Below are 23266 nucleotides of genomic sequence, written 5' to 3'. Positions count from 1 at the left end.
GTTGGAATCACTGGATAAAAGGGATAGTTTTCAAAAATGAAAATTCTGTCATCATTTACTCATCCTCATGTTGTTCCAAACCTGTAGGAGTTCCTTTCTTCTGTTCAGCACAAAAGAAGATATTTTGACGAATGTTGGTAATCAGACAGTTGACAGTACCCATTGACTTCCATAGTAGAAAAAAAAAAAAAACTATTGAAGTCATTGGCTACCGTCAACTTTCTGGTTATCAGCATTCTTCAAAATATCAACTTGAGGGTGAGTAAATGATAGAAAGAATTTTCATTTTTGGGTGAACTATCCCTTTAAACTGATCTATTATTACCATCACTGGATGGAGTGAAATTTTGCATATGGACCACAAGGAGGTGCTGTTCAATACATTTGAAAACATGTTCTCTTTAGAGAAATGTTCAGAAATGCATGCTGTCTCACTTACTTTGCAGCATGGACGCCGTGGTATAAAAGTGAAGGGGAACTTTTGCAGTTATAAAGTTCTCTGGTAGTGTTTCCAGAAGGTTCCTGACCAGAGCAGACTTCCCAGTGCCTGCTCCACCGACCAGCACAAGAGGCTGAGGCGTCTCCAGCAACATGCCCATGAAATACTGTAGCCTGAACGTCTCGACTGTTGGGACTAACATAGCCTGTAGACAAAGTGAGTGAGGGGGGAAAAATGGCATCTCATCACTCAAGACATATTCAGCTAAGCTTAATCAATAAATCAGGGGGGTTCAATTCGGGCCCTCCATGTCCACTTTCCTGCAGTTTTGCTCTAACCCTAATCCAACACACCCGAACAAGCTAATTAAACTCTTCAGGATACCTAGAAAGTTATAGGCAGGTGAGTTTGATCAAGGTTGGAGCTAAACTCAGCAGAAAAATTGGAAAACCCCTGCAATAAATAATGTTGTTAAAATGAAATAATACTTAAGGAACCCTCATATTAATAAATAATAATAACAATAATAATAATAATAATAATGAGAAAGTAACCATTCTATTTCATTCATTTCAAAACCTTTCAAAAGTTCGTGAAAAAGGCAGTGAAATTTTTTTAACGGAAAAAAGAAAGAAATGAATACTCTTATTTAGGAAGGATATATTAAATTGATCAAAATTGACTTTTGTAACAATGTAAAAATCTTTATTATTTCAAATAAATAATAAATGTTTTTTGACTTTCTATTCATCAAACAATCCTAAAAAAATAACCACCGTTTTCACAAAAATATGAAGCAGCACAACAGTTTTTTTTAACATTGTAAATAATGTGAAATATTCCTTGAGCTCAAATCAGCATATTAGAATGATTTCTGAAGGATCGTGTGACATCCTGCCATCGCAGGAGTAAATTACATTTTAAAATATAAATTGTAAAAAAATTAAATAAATAATAATAATAATAATAGTAATAACATTTCACAATATATCATTGTGAAATAGACCGCAAAATTCCTACTGACCACAGAATTTGGAACGGTAGTGTACATATTGTTTATCCAATGTTTAATCAGTAATCAGAAATAAAAAAGTATTTATGTTTTTTATGTGCAAACTCTATTAAAACATTGTTTTAAATACTTGTATTTCAGGAAAATCAGCGGGAAACTTTGCAAGAGCACTTTGATGAACTTTAATGAACTTTTGGAACATAGTTCTAGAGAGAGACATAACAAACCTGTAGATCCAGTTCATCACTATGACTACCCTATTATCAACATTAAGTCTTTATCTTTCAATTATAAAAACGGAGACAATGGCCTCACACACATACATGCACGCACGCATAATTCTGATTACTTTAAATGGTAATCAGATCCAAAACTCCTCTGACTGCAGGTTCAGCTCATGATGGAAGGAGGTTGTTTTCTCTGTATCTGCTCACTGACCCACTCTAATGCACTAACTGCACTAAATTAGCATGCCATTATTCTGAAATTAAAGTGGTTCTCTGTGAGAGTGAAATTTCTCAGGAGAATTTTCTCAGAGGACCACAAAGAAATAAATTGTGCAGTTAAGCGTCTGTTCAAGCCATGTTATCCTGTATGTAACAGGAAGTATTGGTGTATTAGTGTCACCTGCACAGGTGTATCAGGGTCCATCTCAAATGCGGGCACCCTGTCGGTCCATGGCAGGAAGCGTCTGGAATGAGGATCTAAGTAGTAATCAAAAACAGAACCATGGACAGGAAACTTCACATTCTTCATCTCTTTGATCCACCACTGGCTGAACTCAGCCCGATAGTCATGGAGCTGGGAGATCAAAAAAGACAACACAAATAGAGACATAAAAACATACAGAAATTAGTACTGTAAACATTTAGAATATTACAGTACATTCATTTTTATTTGCTACATGCCCTTGATTATATACATACACACACACACACACACACACACACACACACACACACACACACACACACACACACACACACACACACACACACACACACACACACACACATATAATACACACACACAGTATATATATATATATATATATATATATATATATATATATATATATATATATTGACATCTATTCAAGCATTATTAAAAATGTGCTAATTAACTTATTTGTTAATAATTGATTATGTTGTAGTCAACGTATGATTTTTCCTGTCAGCTTTTTTTTTCTATGCATTCTTTTTTCATAGTAAAATAAAACCTACAGCTGTAGTTTTTCTATTTTTGGCAAATAATTTAGTCAGATTACCATACCTTAATTAAATTAGAATACCTAAACCAAGTTTAGTGTTTTGTTCTTCCCTCATATTTAATATATAAAGTATTTGACTCATATTTTGATTGTTTAATGGAACTTGTAGGATCATTAAAAAAAAAACATCCCCTCTGGACATTACTGTATCTATTTTATGTTTGGGATAATCTTACAATTAATTTTCTACAAGCATGAGGATTTTCTTTTCTCATGGCCAGTTGAACAGAGCACAACACAACACAACACAACACAACACAAAAGCCCATAATACCTGATCCTGAAATGTGGCTCCACCAAATGCCCACACACAGGCAAACACAAAGTATGTCTCATAGATTTCTCGTGGAGAGTCTGCTGGAATGTTCTCAGGAGTTAACAGGCAATCCAACAGGGAGCACAAAGTCTGAAAGAGAGAGAGAGAGAAAGAGAAAGAGAGAGAGAGAGAGAGAGAGAGAAAAAAAGAGAGAGAGAGAGAGAGAGAGAGAGAGAGAGAGAGAGAGAGAGACGTCAGTAGAGATTTGAGTATAGGCCTATATGAATGAGTGTATCTGTGAGAATGGTATACCTGAACCATGCTGTTCTCAGGAATATGAATGATTGTCTTAAAGGAGTTTCTCATTTTTTCTATACAGCGAGGGACGTATTTGTCAAACAGAATGGTCAGGTGTGCTCTCTCGGTTTGTCTCTCCCTCTGATCAATCCAACTCGTAACACACCTAGACATGGATGAAAAAGTCTAATCCTTCACAAATGTTAACCACTGTGCATTAGATGGAATAAATTTTGAATTGAGTGAAATTCTCACAGGTTCCAGCTAAGCTCTTGGGGATTGATGTACAGGATGCCAGCTCGGGACACAGTGGCAGGAGTGGCATGTTTCAGGTGGCTGATCTCAAACAATAGTCTCATCGAGGGGGTGAGTGGGATACGTTCATTATTAGCCAGAGTAAGAACCTGTACAGAAATGCTCAACATGACTACATCAGTGCCAATATTCATAATTCATCATTTGCTGCAACAACTTTTCAAATTGTACGTGGTTTTGTTCAGTGGTGTGTTTAAATATTTCAACATGTAATGTTAGTGCTTCAAATTAATCAGCTGAATGCAAATGTCCCCATAAAAACATGCACAAACTGTTCAGGGTACCTTGTTGTCATCCATTACAGTGTTGAGAGACTCAATCCACATGGGGTCAATGTCTCCATCCAGAACAATCCACTTCGGCCCCGAGTGAGAGTTACTGGCTTGATCCCGCATGAAATGTGACAGTAAACCTGCCACATGAAAAGATTTACAATCTCAAAGTCTTACCAGGGAGAATTGATCTCATGTCTAAACAGTAAGTTATGTACTGTGAATGGACAGGATCAGCTCTACAAAACACTGGATGCTGATGTACCATCTTTCCATTCCCGAGTGGCTGGATGAAAGGATCCAAACAGTTCCCCACTGCTTATTGCTTTTGGGTTCAGATCGTTCCAGAAAGGCTTCCTTCCCATGTTGAAGTAGGTTTTGTGAAGAGTTCTCAGAATCTGTTTCAGAGTAGGCCCGTCACGATTATTACATAATCTGATCATGGTTATTTGCATGTTTTCTGTTCTCATTTATTTTGCTGTGATTATTGCTCACTTTAAATTTACTAACTCTTTTTATTTAAACATTTGTGTAAATGGCAATACATTTTAGTTATTATAGATCAGACTGTGTGAATTTATCACAAATAAATATATAAATAAAAATATATACAGAGAAAAAAAAAGTTATATGTATATATATATATATATATATATATATATATATATATATATCCAATATACGGCAATTTTTTGCTAATTTTCAGATTGCCATATTCAAATGGTAATACATTTTAGTTGTTAGAGCTCTCTCTCTCTCTCTCCATATATATATATATATATATATATATATATTTATATATTTATAAATGTATATATACTGCAATTATTTAGATTGCTCCACACATCTGGGACCAAAAAGACCGAATTCTTTTAATAACATATGATATATGTATTTTAATATTTAAAATATCATTCATGTAATTCTAACCTTATGAAATGTCTTTTTACAAAGCCATTTATTATTAATTATTAAATATAACTATTTTCATATTACATTTAAACTTGCAAATTAATCGTTAATCAGATTTAATTAAGTGTAAGGCTAAATTTCACGATCAGATATTTTATAAGAAAACAGAATACTAGCAGTTGGTGCATTCGTTCAAAACTCCAGGGAAAGTGGACTATAGGAAACAGGTAATAGTTTGTATTTATGTAGAGTGTCTACTAACCTGGCTTTTTCCAGTCCCAGCATCACCAACCACAAACACTGATTGATGAACAGATAAAAGCTTCTCAAGCTGAACAACCTTTATATATTATAATTAAAAAGGACAAAAACAATAAAATAAGAGGTTAAAAAGAGATCTAAAACAGTATGATAACTTCACAAATGATGATGTAGTGTGCGGAGAGATTCTTACTTTCAGAATAAATGTGTCCTCAGGTTGAAGTTTTAAGTCTAGACTCGTCTGTCGGACTATCTGCTCAAACTCTGCATCAGTTTGCCTTTCCACTTCCAAACCAGGGAACAAATCTCTAATTAGACCAAGGAACACCGGAACGTCTTCCAAAACAATCTTTGGCATGTTGAAATCTCTCAAAGCCTGCATCAACACCTTCATAATGTAACAGAAAGTCAGAGAGTCAAAACCCATGGCTACTGGATCTATAGAGCTAAACATCAATCACATAAACACATTTCAATCACCTGATCTTCTGGTCTAGTCCGATCTGCTCTTTTGAGAGCTCCAGCAACCACCAGGACAGGTTTGACAGAACGCAAACCCCAGTCGTAGTGGTCCTACAGCAGAGAATACATGTAGTTTATAAGCAGACACAAACAGGACAAAAGTGTTTTTTTCTGTACTGCACCTTCACGGGTCAGTGTACCTGTTTAGAGAGCAGCTCTTTACAGAGCCTGTAGAGGGTGATGAACTTATTGCCCAGAATCTGAGCGCTCTGAAATCCCTCAGACATCAGCATGATCTCACAGATCAGCTTCATGTCAGGAACCACCATGGCACACGGCCTGCAAAGCACAGCAATCATGGCATTCATGAACTCATCTATACACTGCTGACACTGCGTTTAGAAAGACCTCATCTTTTTTTTACACAGCATGTGACATTTAACACAATTTGGCACAATGTGTGCTAGTTCATTTTGTTGTGCAGCTAGTACAAACATCTTCAATCCAGACTTTTACACTGTTTTTAGCTTGTCATATTCATTCATTTTAGTCCATTTTGATTTGACTAAATATAGCATGTACTATAAATATAGCACGGCGTGTAAATATAGTTGTAAACCTAAACATTTTACTTGTCCATAATTGTGATATTAACTGATAATTACACTCACCTAAAGGATTATTAGGAACACCATACTAATACTGTGTTTGACCCCCTTTCACCTTCAGAACTCCTTAATTCTACGTGGCATTGATTCAACAAGGTGCTGAAAGCATTCTTTAGAAATGTTGGCCCATATTGATAGGATAGCAGTTTGCAGTTGTTGGAGATTTGTGGGATGCACATTCAGGGCACGAAGCTCCCGTTCCACCACATCCCAAAGATGCTCTATTAGGTTGAGATCTGGTGACTGTGGGGGCCATTTTAGTACAGTGAACTCATTGTCATGTTCAAGAAACCAATTTGAAATGATTCGAGCTTTGTGACATGGTGCACTATCCTGCTGGAAGTAGCCATCAGAGGATGGGTACATGGTGGCCATAAAGGGATGGACATGGTCAGAAACAATGCTCAGGTAGGCCGTGGCATTTAAACAATGCCCAATTGGCACTAAGGGGCCTAAAGTATGCCAAGAAAACATCCCCCACACCATTACACCAGCACCACCAGCCTGCACAGTGGTAACAAGGCATGATGGATCCATGTTCTCATTCTGTTTACGCCAAATTCTGACTTTACCATCTGAATGTCTCAACAGAAATCGAGACTCATCAGACCAGGCAACATTTTTCCAGTCTTCAACTGTCCAATTTTGGTGAGCTCTTGCAAATTGTAGCCCTTGTAAACCCTAGAAATGGTTGTGCGTGAAAATCCCAGTAACTGGGATAATCATTAGATCCTGATAAGTGTCTATTTTTTTTGTGGATAATCATAAAAAAAAAAAAATTGTTGTGCTTTTCGCCAAATAAAGAAAAAAAAACTTGATGCGCGTTCTGACTTCTCTCCGTCAGTTAAGTCCAATTCTGAAACGCGTCCGAAAATTAACTGTAATTACGCGAATACTTGTCATACAGGCACGAGTCTTTTTCCGTAATGAAGCTTGAACTCTCTTCTTTTAAATGAATTAATTTATATAAAAAAACAAATATTCTCAGTTTATGTGATCTGTATGTAAAGAGAGAGATGTCAGTCTTTTTTCTTTCCAGCTCATTATACCTGATTACGCCTTAATGTGCCACGCCCATGGAGAGCGTGCGGTATTCAAACGCAAATGATCTAAGGCAAGCCATTCAAACATGCCAACGCCCACCAGCTGGATTATAAAACACATTGTGTTTAGTAAGTATCTTACCACAGCTGTGTGTACACAGCGTATCCCTACGCTGTGAGCAATAATACTATCTAATAACCCTCGAAAATGTACCAGAAGTGCTGGTAGTTTCATTTCGAGGAGCAACGGATCCAGCTGATGTAGTAAGTAATTTATTCTTAAGTGCTTTGTTCTAATCGCGATATTGAATAGTGTCTGACTGTAAACGCAAAAAGACTGTTTAAATATGAATTGCGTGTCTGTGTGTAGGCTAAATGATGAATGAACGGAACAAGCACGCGCTTTGTTTACTACAGTTATACAGCGCGTGTCTGTGCCGTTCATTCACTCTCGCCCCTACATTAGTAAACGTTATGTTTACATGAACACATCCAAACTATATTGCTATAGCCAAGATGAGTAAAAATAGACTAAAAAATATGTTGAAATAAAATGTCTGTATAAGCAACAAACTGCAAATTCACATGTATATGCTAATATATCATACACAATATGTTACAGACTAAATATGAATGTTTATACAAGATTTTGTGATTAGTTTTGGATCGATTATAAAGTTTTGACTGTAAAAAAAGACTACTGTCACATTAAATAGGTACACTTTTGTTCACCAATTTCTGCTCATAGTTAAATATACTATAGTATGATGTTTTGTAAAAAATAAAGTAGGTATATTGAATTATCAACTAAGATGTTATTATAGTGTATGTTTCAATATTCAAACTAATGAATCCTTACCCTTTTTAATACGTATGATAAAATGTATACTTTTTACAAAGAAATACACTTGAAATATTGTTAAAATTGTAATTGTTGTTTTTGTAAAAATTGTTTTTGTAAAATTGTAATTGTAACCTATTTGTAATTGGTTACAATTTCTAATTGTAAAATATGTATATATAGATAATTTCTTTTGTTCTTGCATTCTTTGGGATCGTGTGACACACCTGTGTGAAAGCTGCATATTAATTAGCCTCATTATGTATGTGGCACATTATCCGGCCTTTGTCTTCTCAGGTGTGAACACGCCTCCACGCATATTGCCTTTCCAAGCAAAAGGTGTCTTATAAAATTTAAATCAGTGTATTGTTTTGTGTAAATGATTAGGCAGGATGATTTTCAGATCATTTTGAAGCAAAAATTCTAGGCAACAACACTCATTAGTCAAAAGTCTTGTGGACACATATTTAGTATGTGTTTTGTGGCCTTATTTCAGACACTTTAAGTTTTAGTTTTTTCAATAACCACGCATAAACATTATTCTCTAAAAAATACAAACATGAACATACATGTTGCTCACATATTACGGTAGCCCCGTTTGTGCTATATAGAGGGAATTTACACATTTGCCTTTAATATGTTTATAAATAACTGAAAAAAGCACAAATGTCAGAGCATGTCAGAACACATCAAGGACCCCAAAAAACCCTTAGACCTCAGAGGGTTAATAACATTCCAATAAATAAATAAAAACGTATAAATATTTATTAACTTTTATTCGGCAAGGATTAATTGATTTCTGAAGGATCAAGTGACACTGTAGACTAGCTGCTAAAAATTCAGCTTTTCCATAACAGGAATAAATTAAATTAAATATATAAAAATAGAAAACAGTTATTTTAATATATGTGCACGCACACACACACACACACACACACACACACACACACACACACACACACACACACACACACACACACACACACACACACACACACACACACACACACACACACACACAAACACACAAACACACACACACAAACACACAAACACACAAACACACAAACACACAAATACACTGTAACATCTTGAATTTTCAGCATGATGAATATCTTCATTGATGACCTAATAAAAATATCTTGCCAACAAAATTTTCACTCCATAAAACACACTCGTGCTAATTTCTTTGTCGGTTTGGTCAATTGTTTTCTAAATATATATCTTTATTCAGATGAAGCTATACCTGAAAAGAGCTTTGAGGTTTTCTGGTAGCTCAGTTCGTCCAGCATATCCAGGGTTCATTGTGATGAAGATCCCAACAGAGGGCTTCAAGCTAATCTCTTCATCTAGGAAGAAAAACCTGCAGAGAACAATGGATAAAATGGGTAAAACATGCCAACAAGTCATGTTAACCATTCAGAAAATCTAAAAATAAAATAAAAATGACCTTTTCCTCTTGCTGCGAATTGCATCCTGTATAGTCTTCACCTGTACTGCCACCACAGACAGCACTTCCACAGCTATTCGGTTAAATTCATCAAAGCAGCCCCAAGCTCCAGTTTGTGCCAGGCCTTTAAATATGTTCCCTATGGACTGAACGACAAAACAAGTCAAAAGTCAAAATGGAAACATTTCAGTGTGTGCTCTGTTAAAGACTTAACAGAACCAAACCAACAGTGGTTAAGAAGAAGAACTTCCAAAACATCAACCAACTGTGATAAAGTTTCAAAAAGAGCAGTCATTGATTTCTTTCAATTAAGAGGCAGAATCCTATTCGGCAAAGTAAGTATATGCATTAGGAGCTCATCTGAACGGAGAATACACTCATAATTGTCCTGTGGTGGCTGAGTACCATCTCTGCTGGTATGTCTACCTTATAGTCCATCTGCTCAGAGCAGTTGAAGACGTACACCATGACCCCCAGAGCTCTGCCCAGGTCTTTAGTGGTTTCAGTCTTTCCTGTGCCAGCCGGTCCCGCTGGAGCACTGCTCATACTCAAGTGCAGTGACTGAGTCAGTGTTATATAGCACCTGCAATTAAAATGAGTAAAATAAAACACTGAATAAAAACAGCTATGGTAAGCCAGCTTTATGATCATTTCCATTAATAACCTTATTACATGCAGTGTTGGGGGTAATAACACATTACAAGTAATGTACATTAAGTAATCAGATTACTTTTTTATCGTACAAGTAAAGGATTGCATTACTTTAAGAATTTAATTTACACATTAACATTTCAGCTACTTTTTTAAATAGAGCAATTCATGTTAATTTTAGTTTAATTAATTTGCTTAATTTGTTTAAACAACTGAATTAAAATGATCTTTCTTCACCAATACGTAGTCACTTCATGCATGCACGGGAACAGACAAAAAGTACAAATAGAAACAAAAAATATTACTTTCAACTTTCAAAGAAAGTAGTACAGTAGGTAATATAACCCGTAAAGTTGAGATCTTTTGTATGGCATCCATAGCTCTAGGGGTCAGGAAATATTCTAAGTGTCAGAATATAATATTTTAGGTGTATGTTATATAAGCCAAAAATAACTTCTCAGTAAAAAACACATGCAAGGCCTGGAAGACAGCGAGCCTCAGCCAGATGAGAAAAAGTATCGCAAAAGTAATGTGATGCATTACTGTACATAAAACGTAACCAAGTAATGAAATTAGTTACTTTTTTAGGGAGTATCACAATAACATAATGCATTACTTTTAAAAGTAACTTTCCCCAACACTGATTACATTATATGATGAAAAACAGTAGTTACATTCAAAATGCGATACATATCACTCATGAGACGTTGATTCATATGTGTTTTAAAGTTCTAGTAATGCTAATTACTTTACGTTTATTATTAATCACGTTTGTTCAAAGTTATCTGATCTTTAATAAAAATCTCAAAAAACATAAAATATTTATACATTGTTCATGTGATGTTTTTTCGTTTGTTGTAATTCATGTACATCTGATGTTTTTAAGCACTACACTGTTCTCTTTTCAGCAATAATGATCAAAAACGAAGTCACAAGACATATTTATAAGAAACAAACAATAGATGCTTTTTGTATATGAAATATACATGCAAGAAGATATAATATATTTTTGACTGGGGTGAAAAACTCATAAAACGTTCCTTCCACATGCACTTTTTCACATCCACAACATTTTTTTTTTCTCATAGTCACAAACATTTCCATCTCATATCACTGTATGTATTGTAATTAATAGTTTTGTGGTGGAAATTATGGACATTTTAATAAAATGTGTTATAAAATGGCAAACCTTTCACTTGCTAAAGCTAATTTAATAGCTAGCAAGGTATGTATGCACAATATAAATAATATAATATTTATTTACCTTGATTTTTCTTTGTTTTCTTCACTCTCCCTAACCAAGAACACTTATTTTTGAAAAGAAAAACTTTATTAAGGGCCTAAATGTTGGTCATTGTGGTCGATGCCGTAGTCCTGAGGAACAGCTGCAATTTGTGTGAAAATAACTATGGTTATAATAATATTCATGTGACGACTTTTCATATTTTAAGAGTCTGGGACAATGATAAAACAATAAAATCTACATTATCATCATTTTAAATCCAAAAGCAAAAGATGAAGGCATGCTAAAAATTAAATAATAAACTAATTATTTAGAACAGACTTCTTTTTTTTTTTTAAATTGAAGAAATTTATTTTCATATATGTATATCTGAATGTACATGAACTATGGTTGTGTTTAGTAATGGCTTATCCATAATATAAAGTGTTACTGTTCTATTTTGTTTTATATTTGTTCGTTTTATTATTTCCTTTTTCCACTGTATTTGCTTTATAAAACATTTTCTTGAAAAACCTATTATAAAAAATGTATCAATAATAATATATTCTGTCTAGTATTACCAAAACGTTTGACATATAAAAATAGTTAACGTTAGATAAAAATTGCAATAAATAAATAAACAAAAAAAAAAGTTCTTGAGTTGCTCAGAGATCATTACCTGTCTGTGAGAGGTGTAATGACCAGACGAGGCGTGTTGCCCAGGTATTCGTAGGAATAACGAAACTGGGCGTCGCAGATGTTGATGAAGCAGTGGTTTTGCTCCTCATCCCAGCTGTGGCGGAGCTGAGAAACCCAGGCGAATGCCTGAGCACTGCTCACCTGGGTAAAGACAGCCTCCAACATTTAATAAAAGTACTCTAAATGCTCCCAACTCAATTAATTAATCAATTACTTCTTTTTAATTTAAAGCCCATTAAAATAATGACTTATGAACTAAATGATTTAAAACAAGGAAACATTACATCCTTTAGTCAACATGATCATTATTAAGAACCGCAGTAAACATGACCCAACCTTCTGAGCGATGAGTTTGGAGACCACATCTCTGGCGTGAACATCTATGGTGCACAGGGTCATAATCTTCTGCCTGTCACCCGGGTTCAGTTCCCCCAATAACATGTTTATCAAGGAGTTTAGCTGGGCAATCTGGAAAAGTAGGGCAGATACTTTAGAGTTTCAGAGGGCACAATGATGGCTTGTGAGAGCATACAGTGAGCTTTGTGGCCCCTGCTTACAGTAATTATATCAATTTACATGCCAGAGAGAAGTGGATGGTAATAACTGCACTGACAGGGACTCAGGGTCATGTGTTCATCAGAGAAATCCCCCCACGTTTATGGAGCAAGGTCATATATTCCAGTTGGGAGGCCAAATAAGCACAGAGCCCATTTATCAATGCTGGGGGGAACTGCAAGTGTGTAAGACTGTTTGACTATGAATAAGAGCGGCCAGCTGGTGTGTGTGTGACAATGAATGAGAGTGCTGGGTCAATATATGTGTGTGTGTGTGTGTGTGTGTGTGTGTAAGTTGGGGGGAGGCGGTTAATAGGCGATACGGTGGATCCCTGTCACAGACAGGCAAATGAGATGTAATCTTCCTGCCTGTATTTGGTGTAAAAGCAGCTTAGGTTGTACTGCATTTATCACCCCATGCTGTCTGACAGCAACTCCAATCAGGTGCTTGAAGGGAAAGAGGCAGATTATTCAAACGCCAGCCAAGGACGCGCTAACCTTCCCTGCGTTAGATGACAGATACTGACGCTGCAGGGACGATATGGACGTGCTCGTGGCAGTCTACACGGATCAGCACTATTCGCTTCATCATAGTTACAATGAAGGAGTGGAGTGTGTTTTCAACGGCTTCATCATTGCCTAGTTCACACTACAGATGAGCTCTATCTGTGCTTGAAAATAGGGAGTCTAGCACTACCTAGAAAAGTAAAAGGTCTATTTACAGTAGGAGGAAGTGACTTTTAGGATCTGTTACACTATAAATCTCCTGTTCAAAATTAATGTGTTTTAAAGTCATTTGTTTCTGAATCCCACGACAGTGGTTGCGCTGTATGTTTTTGATTCTCTAAAAAGAACCAGCTCACTAGAGCAGAGACTATTTATAGAGACATGCCACTTACTCAATCCACAATACAACTATATAGGGAAAACCCGTAACGCCAAAGATGGCGGTTGTATGAACATGTCCCGCCCCTCCCACTGGAAAGCCAATCGTCTGCCTTTAACAGTCAAGCCGGGAAACATTTTAGCCTATCGTCTGGTTCCACTGACGCATGCGCACAGTTGAGGTTAGCGACAGCGGAAAATACGTTACTGTTTGAAAAGGCGGCAGATTTGATATGCAGTGTATGTGTGCGTTGTGTAAATATCAGACATCCCAAGTGTCTACCGCATATTTATAGCGGCTCCCTGATGCCCGCAAATTAGTTCAAATCTCCCAGAATCTAGAGCGAGAGCTCACACATACTGTGCTTCAAACCGTGCAGCGCGCGCACGTCAGAGAGGGAGAGAACCCTTGCGCATGCGTAGTAAAGTATAACCTGTGGGGAAAAAGGCGTTTTAAACCTTATTCTGGGGCAAAGTCATCAAACTTTTTCAGCGATTTTTATCATATTTTACTGCTGTTTCTATACATGCAGTTTTTATGTCCCGGTGACCAGTGAATGTGCAGTTCTGACTCTCTGCCCATTCATTTAGATAGGAGCCTGGTCTTGTTAGTCCGAAATAGCTGCCCGGAGGCGTTGCCAAGATGGCGGCCGAGTGGCATGACTTGCCTAAAAGGACTTTGACTAGAGTCATTTGTTCATGAGTTGCACTACACTGGTAGCAATGTGTGTTATTCGTTCACTAAAAAGAACCGTCTCATAAGAGCCATTTGTTCATGAAACATACTTCACTGTTACAGTATGTGTGGTATGTTTTTGAGTCATTAAAAATATCTGATTCATAAGAGTCATTTGTTTGTGAACAGGACTACACTAGTTGCACCATATGTTTCTGATTCACTAAGGGGACTCATAAGAGTCAGTTGTTCGTAAAGTGTTCGTAAATCAGACTTAAACTGGTTGTGCTGTATGTTTTTGATTCATTAAAAAGAACCAGCTTATAAGAGTAATTAGTTTGTGACTAGTCTGATTGCTGTACCTAAATATTGCCTTATAAGAGTCAACATGACTGAATGAATGACAAAGAGTAGATTCTTGTTCACAATCGAGATGTATTTTTCAGTTTATTCAAAATTATGAATGTGTAAAAAAGTGTGCAATATCATACAGTTCATAATATCAACTGACCTGTTTCTTGTTGTAGTCTCTGAGTGCCGTCTCAAAACCCTCAGCCATCCGCTCGAATGCTAGATTCACGTCGGCGGACCACCAGATCTGAGAGGCGGTGAGGACCACCTGAGCCGGCAGCTCCAAGACCCAGTGTTCCCGCGGGCGTTCCTCACACACGACCACGGCCTCGGCTATGTGTCTCCTCAATCCCTCCCTCATCACATCCTCCAGACAGTTTAGCCAGAGCTCAACCTGACAGAAAAAACTCACTCCGTAAAGAATAATCTGACCGATTGCTATTATATCAGGGCCAATTATTCATACAAAACATTAAAAAACAAACAGACCTAAAAAAATACTTTGACTGACCACGTTTTGTAAATGCTGGGAGATCCTAATTGCTAAAATTTCTTGCTAAAGTTATTTCTACCTGCATGTTTATTTCAGAGTGTCATCTGGTGTATATGTAGTTTTAATGATGTCTAAAAATTGTTATTGTATTTTATAGATATCTAGATAATTCTAATACTTATATTATTTTTTATGTAATATTTAATAATATAAAAAAAATGCTTTTAACTTTTATAACAGTGGGGAATAAAATGGATTTAATTTAAAAAAAAAAAAAATTTATATACAAATAATATTTCAGATGTTATAATAAGATTTATATTAATATTTTATAAAAACTTTTTTTATATTTTTTAAAAAAAAGTTTAAACTATTTAATATCTGTGTTTCATTTAATTAGATGCTTATGCGGGGTTTACCGGTCCAACGCAGTCACATGGTGAATAGAATGAAACATATTCTCTGTCTCTGCTGAACATTCCCACCGCGGATGTGTCCTTGTCAGAAAACTCCAGATCAGTCATACTGTCAAACAGCTTACCCAAGTGACGGGTAACCTAAAAAGCAATGAACCATAAAGCATTACTTTCACAGAACAATATATTGTAGACAGTACATCCGTGTACAAATGAATCAATCTGCGCAGTTATGTAGTTATGCATATCCATAGATAATGATATGATTGTGGATATATCTGCAATTCTTATTATAACTGAGGTACAATGAGAACGAGATGAAGCACTTTGACCCTGTTCTGGTTGAACGGTTCAGGAGAAAACATGCACATATGTGGGAGGATTGGCTCAAAGAAGGATGTAGCCAGGGTTAGAATCAATCCATCAGTAGATCTTTCTCTTTTTTTAATCACAATGATATTTCAGAGAGAAGCACTTTGAATATTTCACAGAGAAGCACACTGGAATTATCACAGTGATGATGAAAAAGTTTAATCACAGAGATAAAGGTTACTGTACGCAAATGAGAAGACAGATGGGGAAGTATGGCACAATGTAAAATATATTTCCGTGAATCTCAGTCACATTATTACAAATACCAGGAGAGAATGCATACTTTATAGTTGACCTGTTTATGGATTACTGTAATATTGAAATGAGCTGTATAATTAGAGAAATCTGAAACTAATTAAACTTTCAAACTGATTCAAACTAATAGACAGACTGTTATATAAAGTTGAATCAAGTTCAACTTAACTCCTAACTTTTAAAGCAGTACCTGTCTGGGCTGTCTGCCCTTGGAAAGGATGTCCAGTAAGTCTGCTGAAGAGAGGAAATAGAATCGCGGGAAAGCCATTCTCTTTGTCTCCAGGTATTTGGCTAAAGCTTTCTCACATACAGCAAGTCTAGGATAAATAACAGGAAATCAACATCATTATTTATGGAACAATGTGTAAATCTCTTGAAACAATGCGTAACCATGAACACTTCTTAAAAACAGAGTTTACTGGAAAAAGGTAACCTTAAAATTTCACAGACCTCCTTTGCAGATCTTCAAGCATCGGTAGAAGATCGGGCTTGTTGGTTGCAGTAATTACGTTTTTCGTTTTGCTACTTTTGAGCATAAGGACCTTCACACATAAACAGACAAAAGTAAATATATATAAATAAATATTTACATACCTGGTAGATGCATGTATCTACACTGTAAAAATAACAGCAACTTTATCAAATGATTAATTTAAATGTTAGTGCATAGTAGAGGCTGACATTTTTTCGTGAATCCCACGGAAATCCCGGGAATTCAAAATCACTATGTAACATGGGATTGGGACGAGAAAGAAAAAATGTCAGCGGGAGTGGGCGGGACCGGGAATCGTAATAAAACTATGATACCCAACTTTATACACAAATATATAGTTTTTATAAATAAACTCTATATTTAAATGTTGAACTAAATTCTATTCGCCCCGTCTCTTTATGCTCTCCTGTTTGCTTTGGTGTGGCTGGTAAAGTGAATGACGTGCTCCACACACCCGTACCAGTTGGTGGCTGTAATATATGCACCAAGTTGTATACAATGCCAACCACCAATAATATAAGAGAAGCTTCCCTTATACACTGTGTTGCCGCGCACCAGCCTCAGTCCGGAATGTGTGGACACACTCTTGTTCTTACATAGCAACAGTGAGACTCATTCTTAAAGGAAACTCAATCTCAAGAAGGAAATCTTAGTTCAAGAAGGAAATTTGGTTGTTGTTTAAATTTTGTTCTTTCAGTTCAATAAAGTAACAAACTGTGCTATGCTCATATCTGAACTGTATTTTTTTTACTGTGACAAATTCCGGTCAAAAAAACACAACACGGGAGTGGGAGGGAATAGGAGTCATTCTTCTGGGATTAAATGTTTTTTTGTGGGAGTGGGACGGGAGAGGTTTGAAAATTCACTCCCGTGTCACCCTCTAGTGCCTGGCCTATTAGTTAAAGACACTTAATATTAAGCGTGTCCATTTAATTACATTTAAGTATATTAATGTTATGGAAGTACATTCATTTTATTGAAATTTTACTCGTATTTACGAGTTGTAACTGACAAGTTTACTTTTAAAATATAATTATAATATTGAAAATAATTAATATAATTGTACTTATATTAGTACCAATATAAACCTGTAATTCAAGTGTTCAATATATACAGTATACATACAGTGTATCTGTATACATTATATATATATATATATATATATATATCTTAAAATGAGCTTAACTAAAACAAATATACTGGCCCATATACTTATGATTCTGCATCTCCTCTATGTTGGGCAAACCTTTACAGAAAGCATGTAAAACATCTTTAACTTAGCATGCAGCACACCAGTAATCATGACATGAAGTCAAGCATACCTTAAAGTCAGAATCAATGGAGCTGAACTGATGTGCCTCCTCCGGCAGCTGGTGTTGAATGTCTTCGGAGCCCATGAAGATACTCTCCAGGTGAGCCCAGGTCTTCTGCACCTCCAGCCACAGAAGCAGCACTGAGTCAGCCCGAGTCAGCTGGGCCTGTAGCGCCAACACCTGTCCGTGGAAGAATGTTGCCTGCTTACTGTGCAGCAACACCTGCAGCTGCACCTGAGAGACAAAAAGAGATGCGTACAGAGTCAGCAGCCAACAGCAAGGACAGTTTCTTGTGCAGCTTCTTGTTGGTAAAGGGGTCATGAACTGAGAATTAAAATTTTCCTTGATCTTTTGACAGTGAAGAGGTCGTTATACTATAAAAATATCCTGTAAGTTTCAAAACTAAAAACTTCCTTGTTATTCCAAAAACAGCTTTTATAGAAACCAAGGCTAGAAATCGACAGGATTTCAAAAGTGGTCACTTGTGACGTCACAGAGCAGCGAAAGACCATCTTTGCAGAAGAATATCAAAGCCTACGTCTACATCACCGCGTCTTTGGCTCAGCCCACTGGGGTGCATTGTTCGTTTGTATTCGGTGCATTTCACAGTGGATTATTTGGTAGTCGCAATTTCGACGCAGGCTTTGCAGACAGACTTTTACGATATGGATCTGCCAGCAATGCCACAAACATAAGTAACCATGTTTATTCTAATGCCTGTTTATTCTAATGCCTGATCTGTGATCAGTGATTTCTGATATATAATTATTTAAGTTCAGATAGATTATCTTTCTCTCAAAATCGTTCAATACTGTTAATGCATGAGTAAATCAAGCTAGTGACTAAACGATCAACTTCAAGTTGTTTCTCTTAGTAGGATGAAAATAATCTTATTTAAACTGTGAATAAATTATATACAGAAAGCGATCAAAGAATGCTCCCTTTCCAATCTCACAAGCTGTCAATCACAAAGTGCAAGTTTATTTGGACACTTGCCAAAACTCGTTATGAAATCAATGATGCTGTGACACTGCACAAAGAAGCTCTTACTGTATGTACATCATGTTTGTATTGTTATTTGGTGAAAGCATTCGTGAGGGTGCAGAAATTGTGTTGCAATGATGAGATCACTTCATTCACGCGATCAACAGACTGTCTTTCATCTGTTCAATGCTCATCACTGTAACCTTTCATGTGTTGGGAATAGATCTAAATATAATGCTATAATCATTACGTTTCACGATTTGTTAACCTCGATAGCTGTAATAGTAAAAACTTGGTAAGAAATTTTGAGAGAGAGAGAGTTCCTCGTGTAATGCTAGCTATTTCATATGCAAAGATGTCAGCCAATCACGGCAGGGGGCGTTTACACTGAAGTCTCACAGCAGACACGCCCCTTCAAACAGAGCGTTCAAATCAGAGGCTAAAATCAGGCTAGGAAAATTTTATTTTATTTCTAAATTATAAATGTAAAAATTAACCATTTTTAATGTAAAAATCATACTAACATTATAAGGGCACCCCAGGAAACATTATAAAATAATAATATAATCCAGTTCATGACCCCTTTCACATTTATGATCTTGTGTTTCAGATTTATCTGAATCGCTCCTGTTTAAAAAGGTTTCTCACTAGATGCCGGAACATGGCTTTAGTGATTCAGTCTCCCATTTAAACACTAGAGCATGAGGGAGAAACTGGAAGCACATTCTCTAGAATGTCATTGTATGCATTAAGATTAGCCTTCAAAGATATTACTGGAATAGCCAAATCAAAGTCCTAGTCACACCAAGACCAAAAATGCTTTGTGAAGTTGTTTCAGTTTAAATCAATACATACTAATGTACAATGATTATGAGGCCCTTTTTATTTGCACAGATGGCAAACAATTCATTAAGATGACTGAATGTTTTTTGTTTTTGTGGTTACACTTTATTTTAATAGGACACTTTAGACATTACACTAACTTTAAGTAACGTTGCAACTACATGTCAACTAGCAGTCATTAGAGTATTAGTAGACTGGTAGGTTTAGGGTTAGTAGAAATAGTTGACGTAGTTGCAAAGTTATTTATAGTCAATAGAATGTCTGTTGGGGAGCAGCACAATAAAGTGTTAGCAGATATTAAGAAGACAGTCTACTAATACTCTATGACTGCTAATTGACATGTTGCAAAGTTACTTATAGTTAGTAGAATGTCTGAAGTAGACCATTGAAGTCAAACGTTACCGTTTTCAAGAGAAAGCATCACAATCAGTGTAAATAAAATGTATTAAATGTACAGTGATTATGTCTGAACTTGAGTGGATGTCAATGGATGAGAGGGAGGTTTGTTTTATGCTAATGTATTGTTTCTGTGTTCATAACGGCAAGTTCAAACACAAATATTAAAAATAAAAACAAATAAAAATGAATACCATTTACAGCCTAATGTTCAGATCACATTTGGAGGATATCAGGTTTGCACAAAAAAAAATCGATATTGATATCTCCAATGCGATTTGCCTATGTTGATTTTGTGTCCACATTGTGTTAATGCCCTTCTGTTGGCTTTAATGTTTTCAGACATGTGGGTGTAAGTGGGCCGGTTTCGCACAGACGGCAGACTCATTGTCAACAGTGATGTGTTTGGCTAGATTTTGGCCCCTACACATACAGCGTGATAACAAAGCCAGCAATGTGTGGTCTCTATAAATCAGATGTGTGAATACAGGCGGCTGACAATGAAAGATCGTTCTCTCGGCACAGTGGGATGGTCTTAGAGAAGGAGATAAAGACCCTGGCCACACCAAGCTTATTTTGCCAAGCAACAGCTTTGTTAACAATTCCGATAAGCTAAGAAAACACATATACATACATGTTTTGTTTTTGTTGACAAACTGCCCACAACTTTGATTGCATGTGTCATTTTAGAGGTGTTTATACCTGACTCTCCTCCAGACTCTCTATAAGTTCATCACTGCATTTCAGCATTGGTGTAGCGGTGTGGTAATGCTCTTTATAAGAAAACTCCATCCGTGCCCACATCTGGCTGATTTCAGTCAATACCTTCAAAACATTTAAAGAAATGTTGCACTCATTTTCAGAGCATGTATCGCAGTGACTGAGGCTTGAGAGAGATACTGTATGAGATGGAACCTTCTCAGTGGACATCTCTTTGACTGCTCTCCCAACTGTACAGAGCACCACATCTTCATATCTGTGCAGCTGCAGAGCCAGTAAATCCTCAAGAGTTGTATCTTCAGTTAGGGTGAAATCAACCTGAAAGAATGGTGTTCAAAAAGTTCAGAAAGTTCAAAGAACTGAATTTATTTGAAATGGAATCTTTTATAACATTATAAATGTCTTTACTGTTACTTTTGATCAATGTAATGCATCCTTGCTGAATAAACATTCATTTCTCTCTTTTTTTTTTAAATGTGTACTGACCCCAAACTTTTGAACGGTAGTGTATAATGTTACAAAATATTTCTATTTCAGAAAAATGCAGTATTTTTAACTTTCTCTTTATCTAAGAATCCTGAAAAAAAATGTACGAATCTGTTTTCAACATTGATAATAACAATAAATGTTTCTTGAGCAACAAATCAGCATAGTAGAATGATTTCTGAAGGATCATGTGAAACTGAAGACTGGAGAAATAATGCTGAAAATTCAGCTTTGATCACAGGGATAAAATTACATATTCAAATAGAAAACAGTTATTTAAAATTTTAATAATATTTCACAATATTATTGTTTTTTATTAGTATTTTTAATCAAGTGAATACAGCCTTGGTGAGCATAAGAGACTTCTTTTAGAAACATTAAAAAAATCTTATGATCCAAAACTTTGGAACAACAGTGTATATGTTCACAGAGAAATCTAACAAAATTTTGAGAAGCTTATGCTTATATATATATATATATATATATATATATATATATATATATATATATATATATATATATATAGAAGTATAGAAGATATAGATGTATAGAAGTGAAATGAAAATGAAAATGAAAAATAAGAATAAAACTGCGTGTCTCGTATTTTAAAAATATTTCGATATTTTTACGAGATACAAGATATTTCGATATTTTACAAGATTTCTTTCAACCGGGGAGCACAAAATGAAAGGTTTAGCAGAATGTTGAAGCTGCCACAATAGAAGTGAGTAGTGACCATCAACCTACAATGCTATTGCATGACTTTCAAAAGACTTGCAATATAGTAGAGCACACATCATTATGGTACTCTGATGGTGGGTTTTTTTAGGTCACTTTCATTGTATGGAAAAGATCAGTATCAGTCAATGGAAGAAAGACAATCATATCATTTGGAACATGAATTAAAATGTCATTCATATAATATACAAAATTACCAGGAGTGTAAAGGGTTGTTTAATCCATGCTTTTAAAATAGTTAATACAATTCAGTACAGTAAATATATTTTTCGGTCTCTAAGAGGAATAACATTTAGATCATTTTTGCATATCTACCACCCTCTTTCTCACCCCGGTCGTCCTGACAAGCTGGGCCCAGTGTCTGTCTCTCATGGCCGGGTTCAGTAGTTCTGTCACAGCTCTGAGAGAAGCCAGCAGATCCCTGAGCACACGGTCCAGACTCACATACACGTCCCAACCACGGGCCTCTTTATCAAGAACCTGCAATTCCTGGCCAGAAATGAAATCAGTGTTAGATACTATGAACAAAAACCTTCCAAAATGTGTTTGGGTTGGTGATTTCTAGTACACTAATACTGGCATTCTTACTTTTGTAAACCTCCTCAGCTCTGTCTCTATGTGTTCTACATTGATCTTTCTCCATTTTGTCCCTGTCCAGACAGCCACACAGCACTGTGAGGACACAACATTACATTAAGTAGACAGTTCAAGCTAAATTGAAAGCTCAAATTAGGAAAAGGATGATCCACCTGAACACATATCCGCAGATCCCAGAGCTGTTTCAAAACAGCAATGTCTCTCCGACAGATTCTGAGTAGCTTAGAGTCAGGGCTGCTCACTTCAAACAGCTTACAGGACTCCTGGAGATCTGCATTCTCCTCTTCTAAAACCAGCATCTCCCTGTGAAACTAGCAAACACAGTATAACACAAAACATCAATGTAAATGATTGAAATTAAGACTCTGATATAATGGATTGTTTAAATTAAAAGTAATAAACATTTACTTTATCCAGGCACACATATGGTTTCTCTTTGTGGTACTGGAGAGGAGCTTCTATTTTAAACCTCCCTCGAAATTGATTCAATTTTTTCTATGAAGAGAGACATGAATCAGCAAAAAAATAAGCATATTTAACCTGAAGTTGCTATAAAAAGTTTCAGACATCCAAACCTAAAAATATTTCATTTAGCTTAAAGTCTAAGTTTACACTTTTAATCAA

The 23266-nt window shown here is 36.0% G+C and overlaps 1 protein-coding gene across 1 annotated transcript in view; it reads right to left on the bottom strand.

The window, feature by feature from the left end:
* LOC143718143 (dynein axonemal heavy chain 11) overlaps positions 1–23266 on the bottom strand; it is a 72786-nt gene that overhangs the window by 36320 nt on the left and 13200 nt on the right. Inside the window, exons 20-46 of the mRNA XM_077209232.1 lie at positions 23051–23137; positions 22795–22953; positions 22634–22717; positions 22376–22534; positions 21017–21139; positions 20804–20926; positions 17888–18112; positions 16523–16614; positions 16263–16389; positions 15449–15586; positions 14697–14930; positions 12407–12538; positions 12051–12211; positions 9925–10081; positions 9499–9644; positions 9295–9411; positions 5697–5835; positions 5515–5607; positions 5228–5422; positions 5036–5113; positions 4127–4259; positions 3874–4001; positions 3530–3678; positions 3290–3440; positions 2996–3127; positions 2079–2252; positions 440–644 (exon numbers count right to left, since the gene is read on the bottom strand). Coding sequence (XP_077065347.1) covers positions 440–644; positions 2079–2252; positions 2996–3127; positions 3290–3440; positions 3530–3678; positions 3874–4001; positions 4127–4259; positions 5036–5113; positions 5228–5422; positions 5515–5607; positions 5697–5835; positions 9295–9411; positions 9499–9644; positions 9925–10081; positions 12051–12211; positions 12407–12538; positions 14697–14930; positions 15449–15586; positions 16263–16389; positions 16523–16614; positions 17888–18112; positions 20804–20926; positions 21017–21139; positions 22376–22534; positions 22634–22717; positions 22795–22953; positions 23051–23137 — 3841 coding nt within the window. The remainder of the gene's footprint in view (positions 1–439; positions 645–2078; positions 2253–2995; positions 3128–3289; positions 3441–3529; positions 3679–3873; positions 4002–4126; positions 4260–5035; positions 5114–5227; positions 5423–5514; positions 5608–5696; positions 5836–9294; positions 9412–9498; positions 9645–9924; positions 10082–12050; positions 12212–12406; positions 12539–14696; positions 14931–15448; positions 15587–16262; positions 16390–16522; positions 16615–17887; positions 18113–20803; positions 20927–21016; positions 21140–22375; positions 22535–22633; positions 22718–22794; positions 22954–23050; positions 23138–23266) is intronic.

The sequence above is a fragment of the Siphateles boraxobius genome, unplaced genomic scaffold (assembly GCF_051911475.1).
Source record: "Siphateles boraxobius isolate OS27281-9 unplaced genomic scaffold, OSU_SipBor_1 12, whole genome shotgun sequence".
In the NCBI taxonomy this organism is placed as follows: Eukaryota; Metazoa; Chordata; class Actinopteri; order Cypriniformes; family Leuciscidae; genus Siphateles; species Siphateles boraxobius.
Note: the sequence above shows the minus strand (reverse complement) of the source record. Positions and strands in the feature narration are given on the sequence as shown.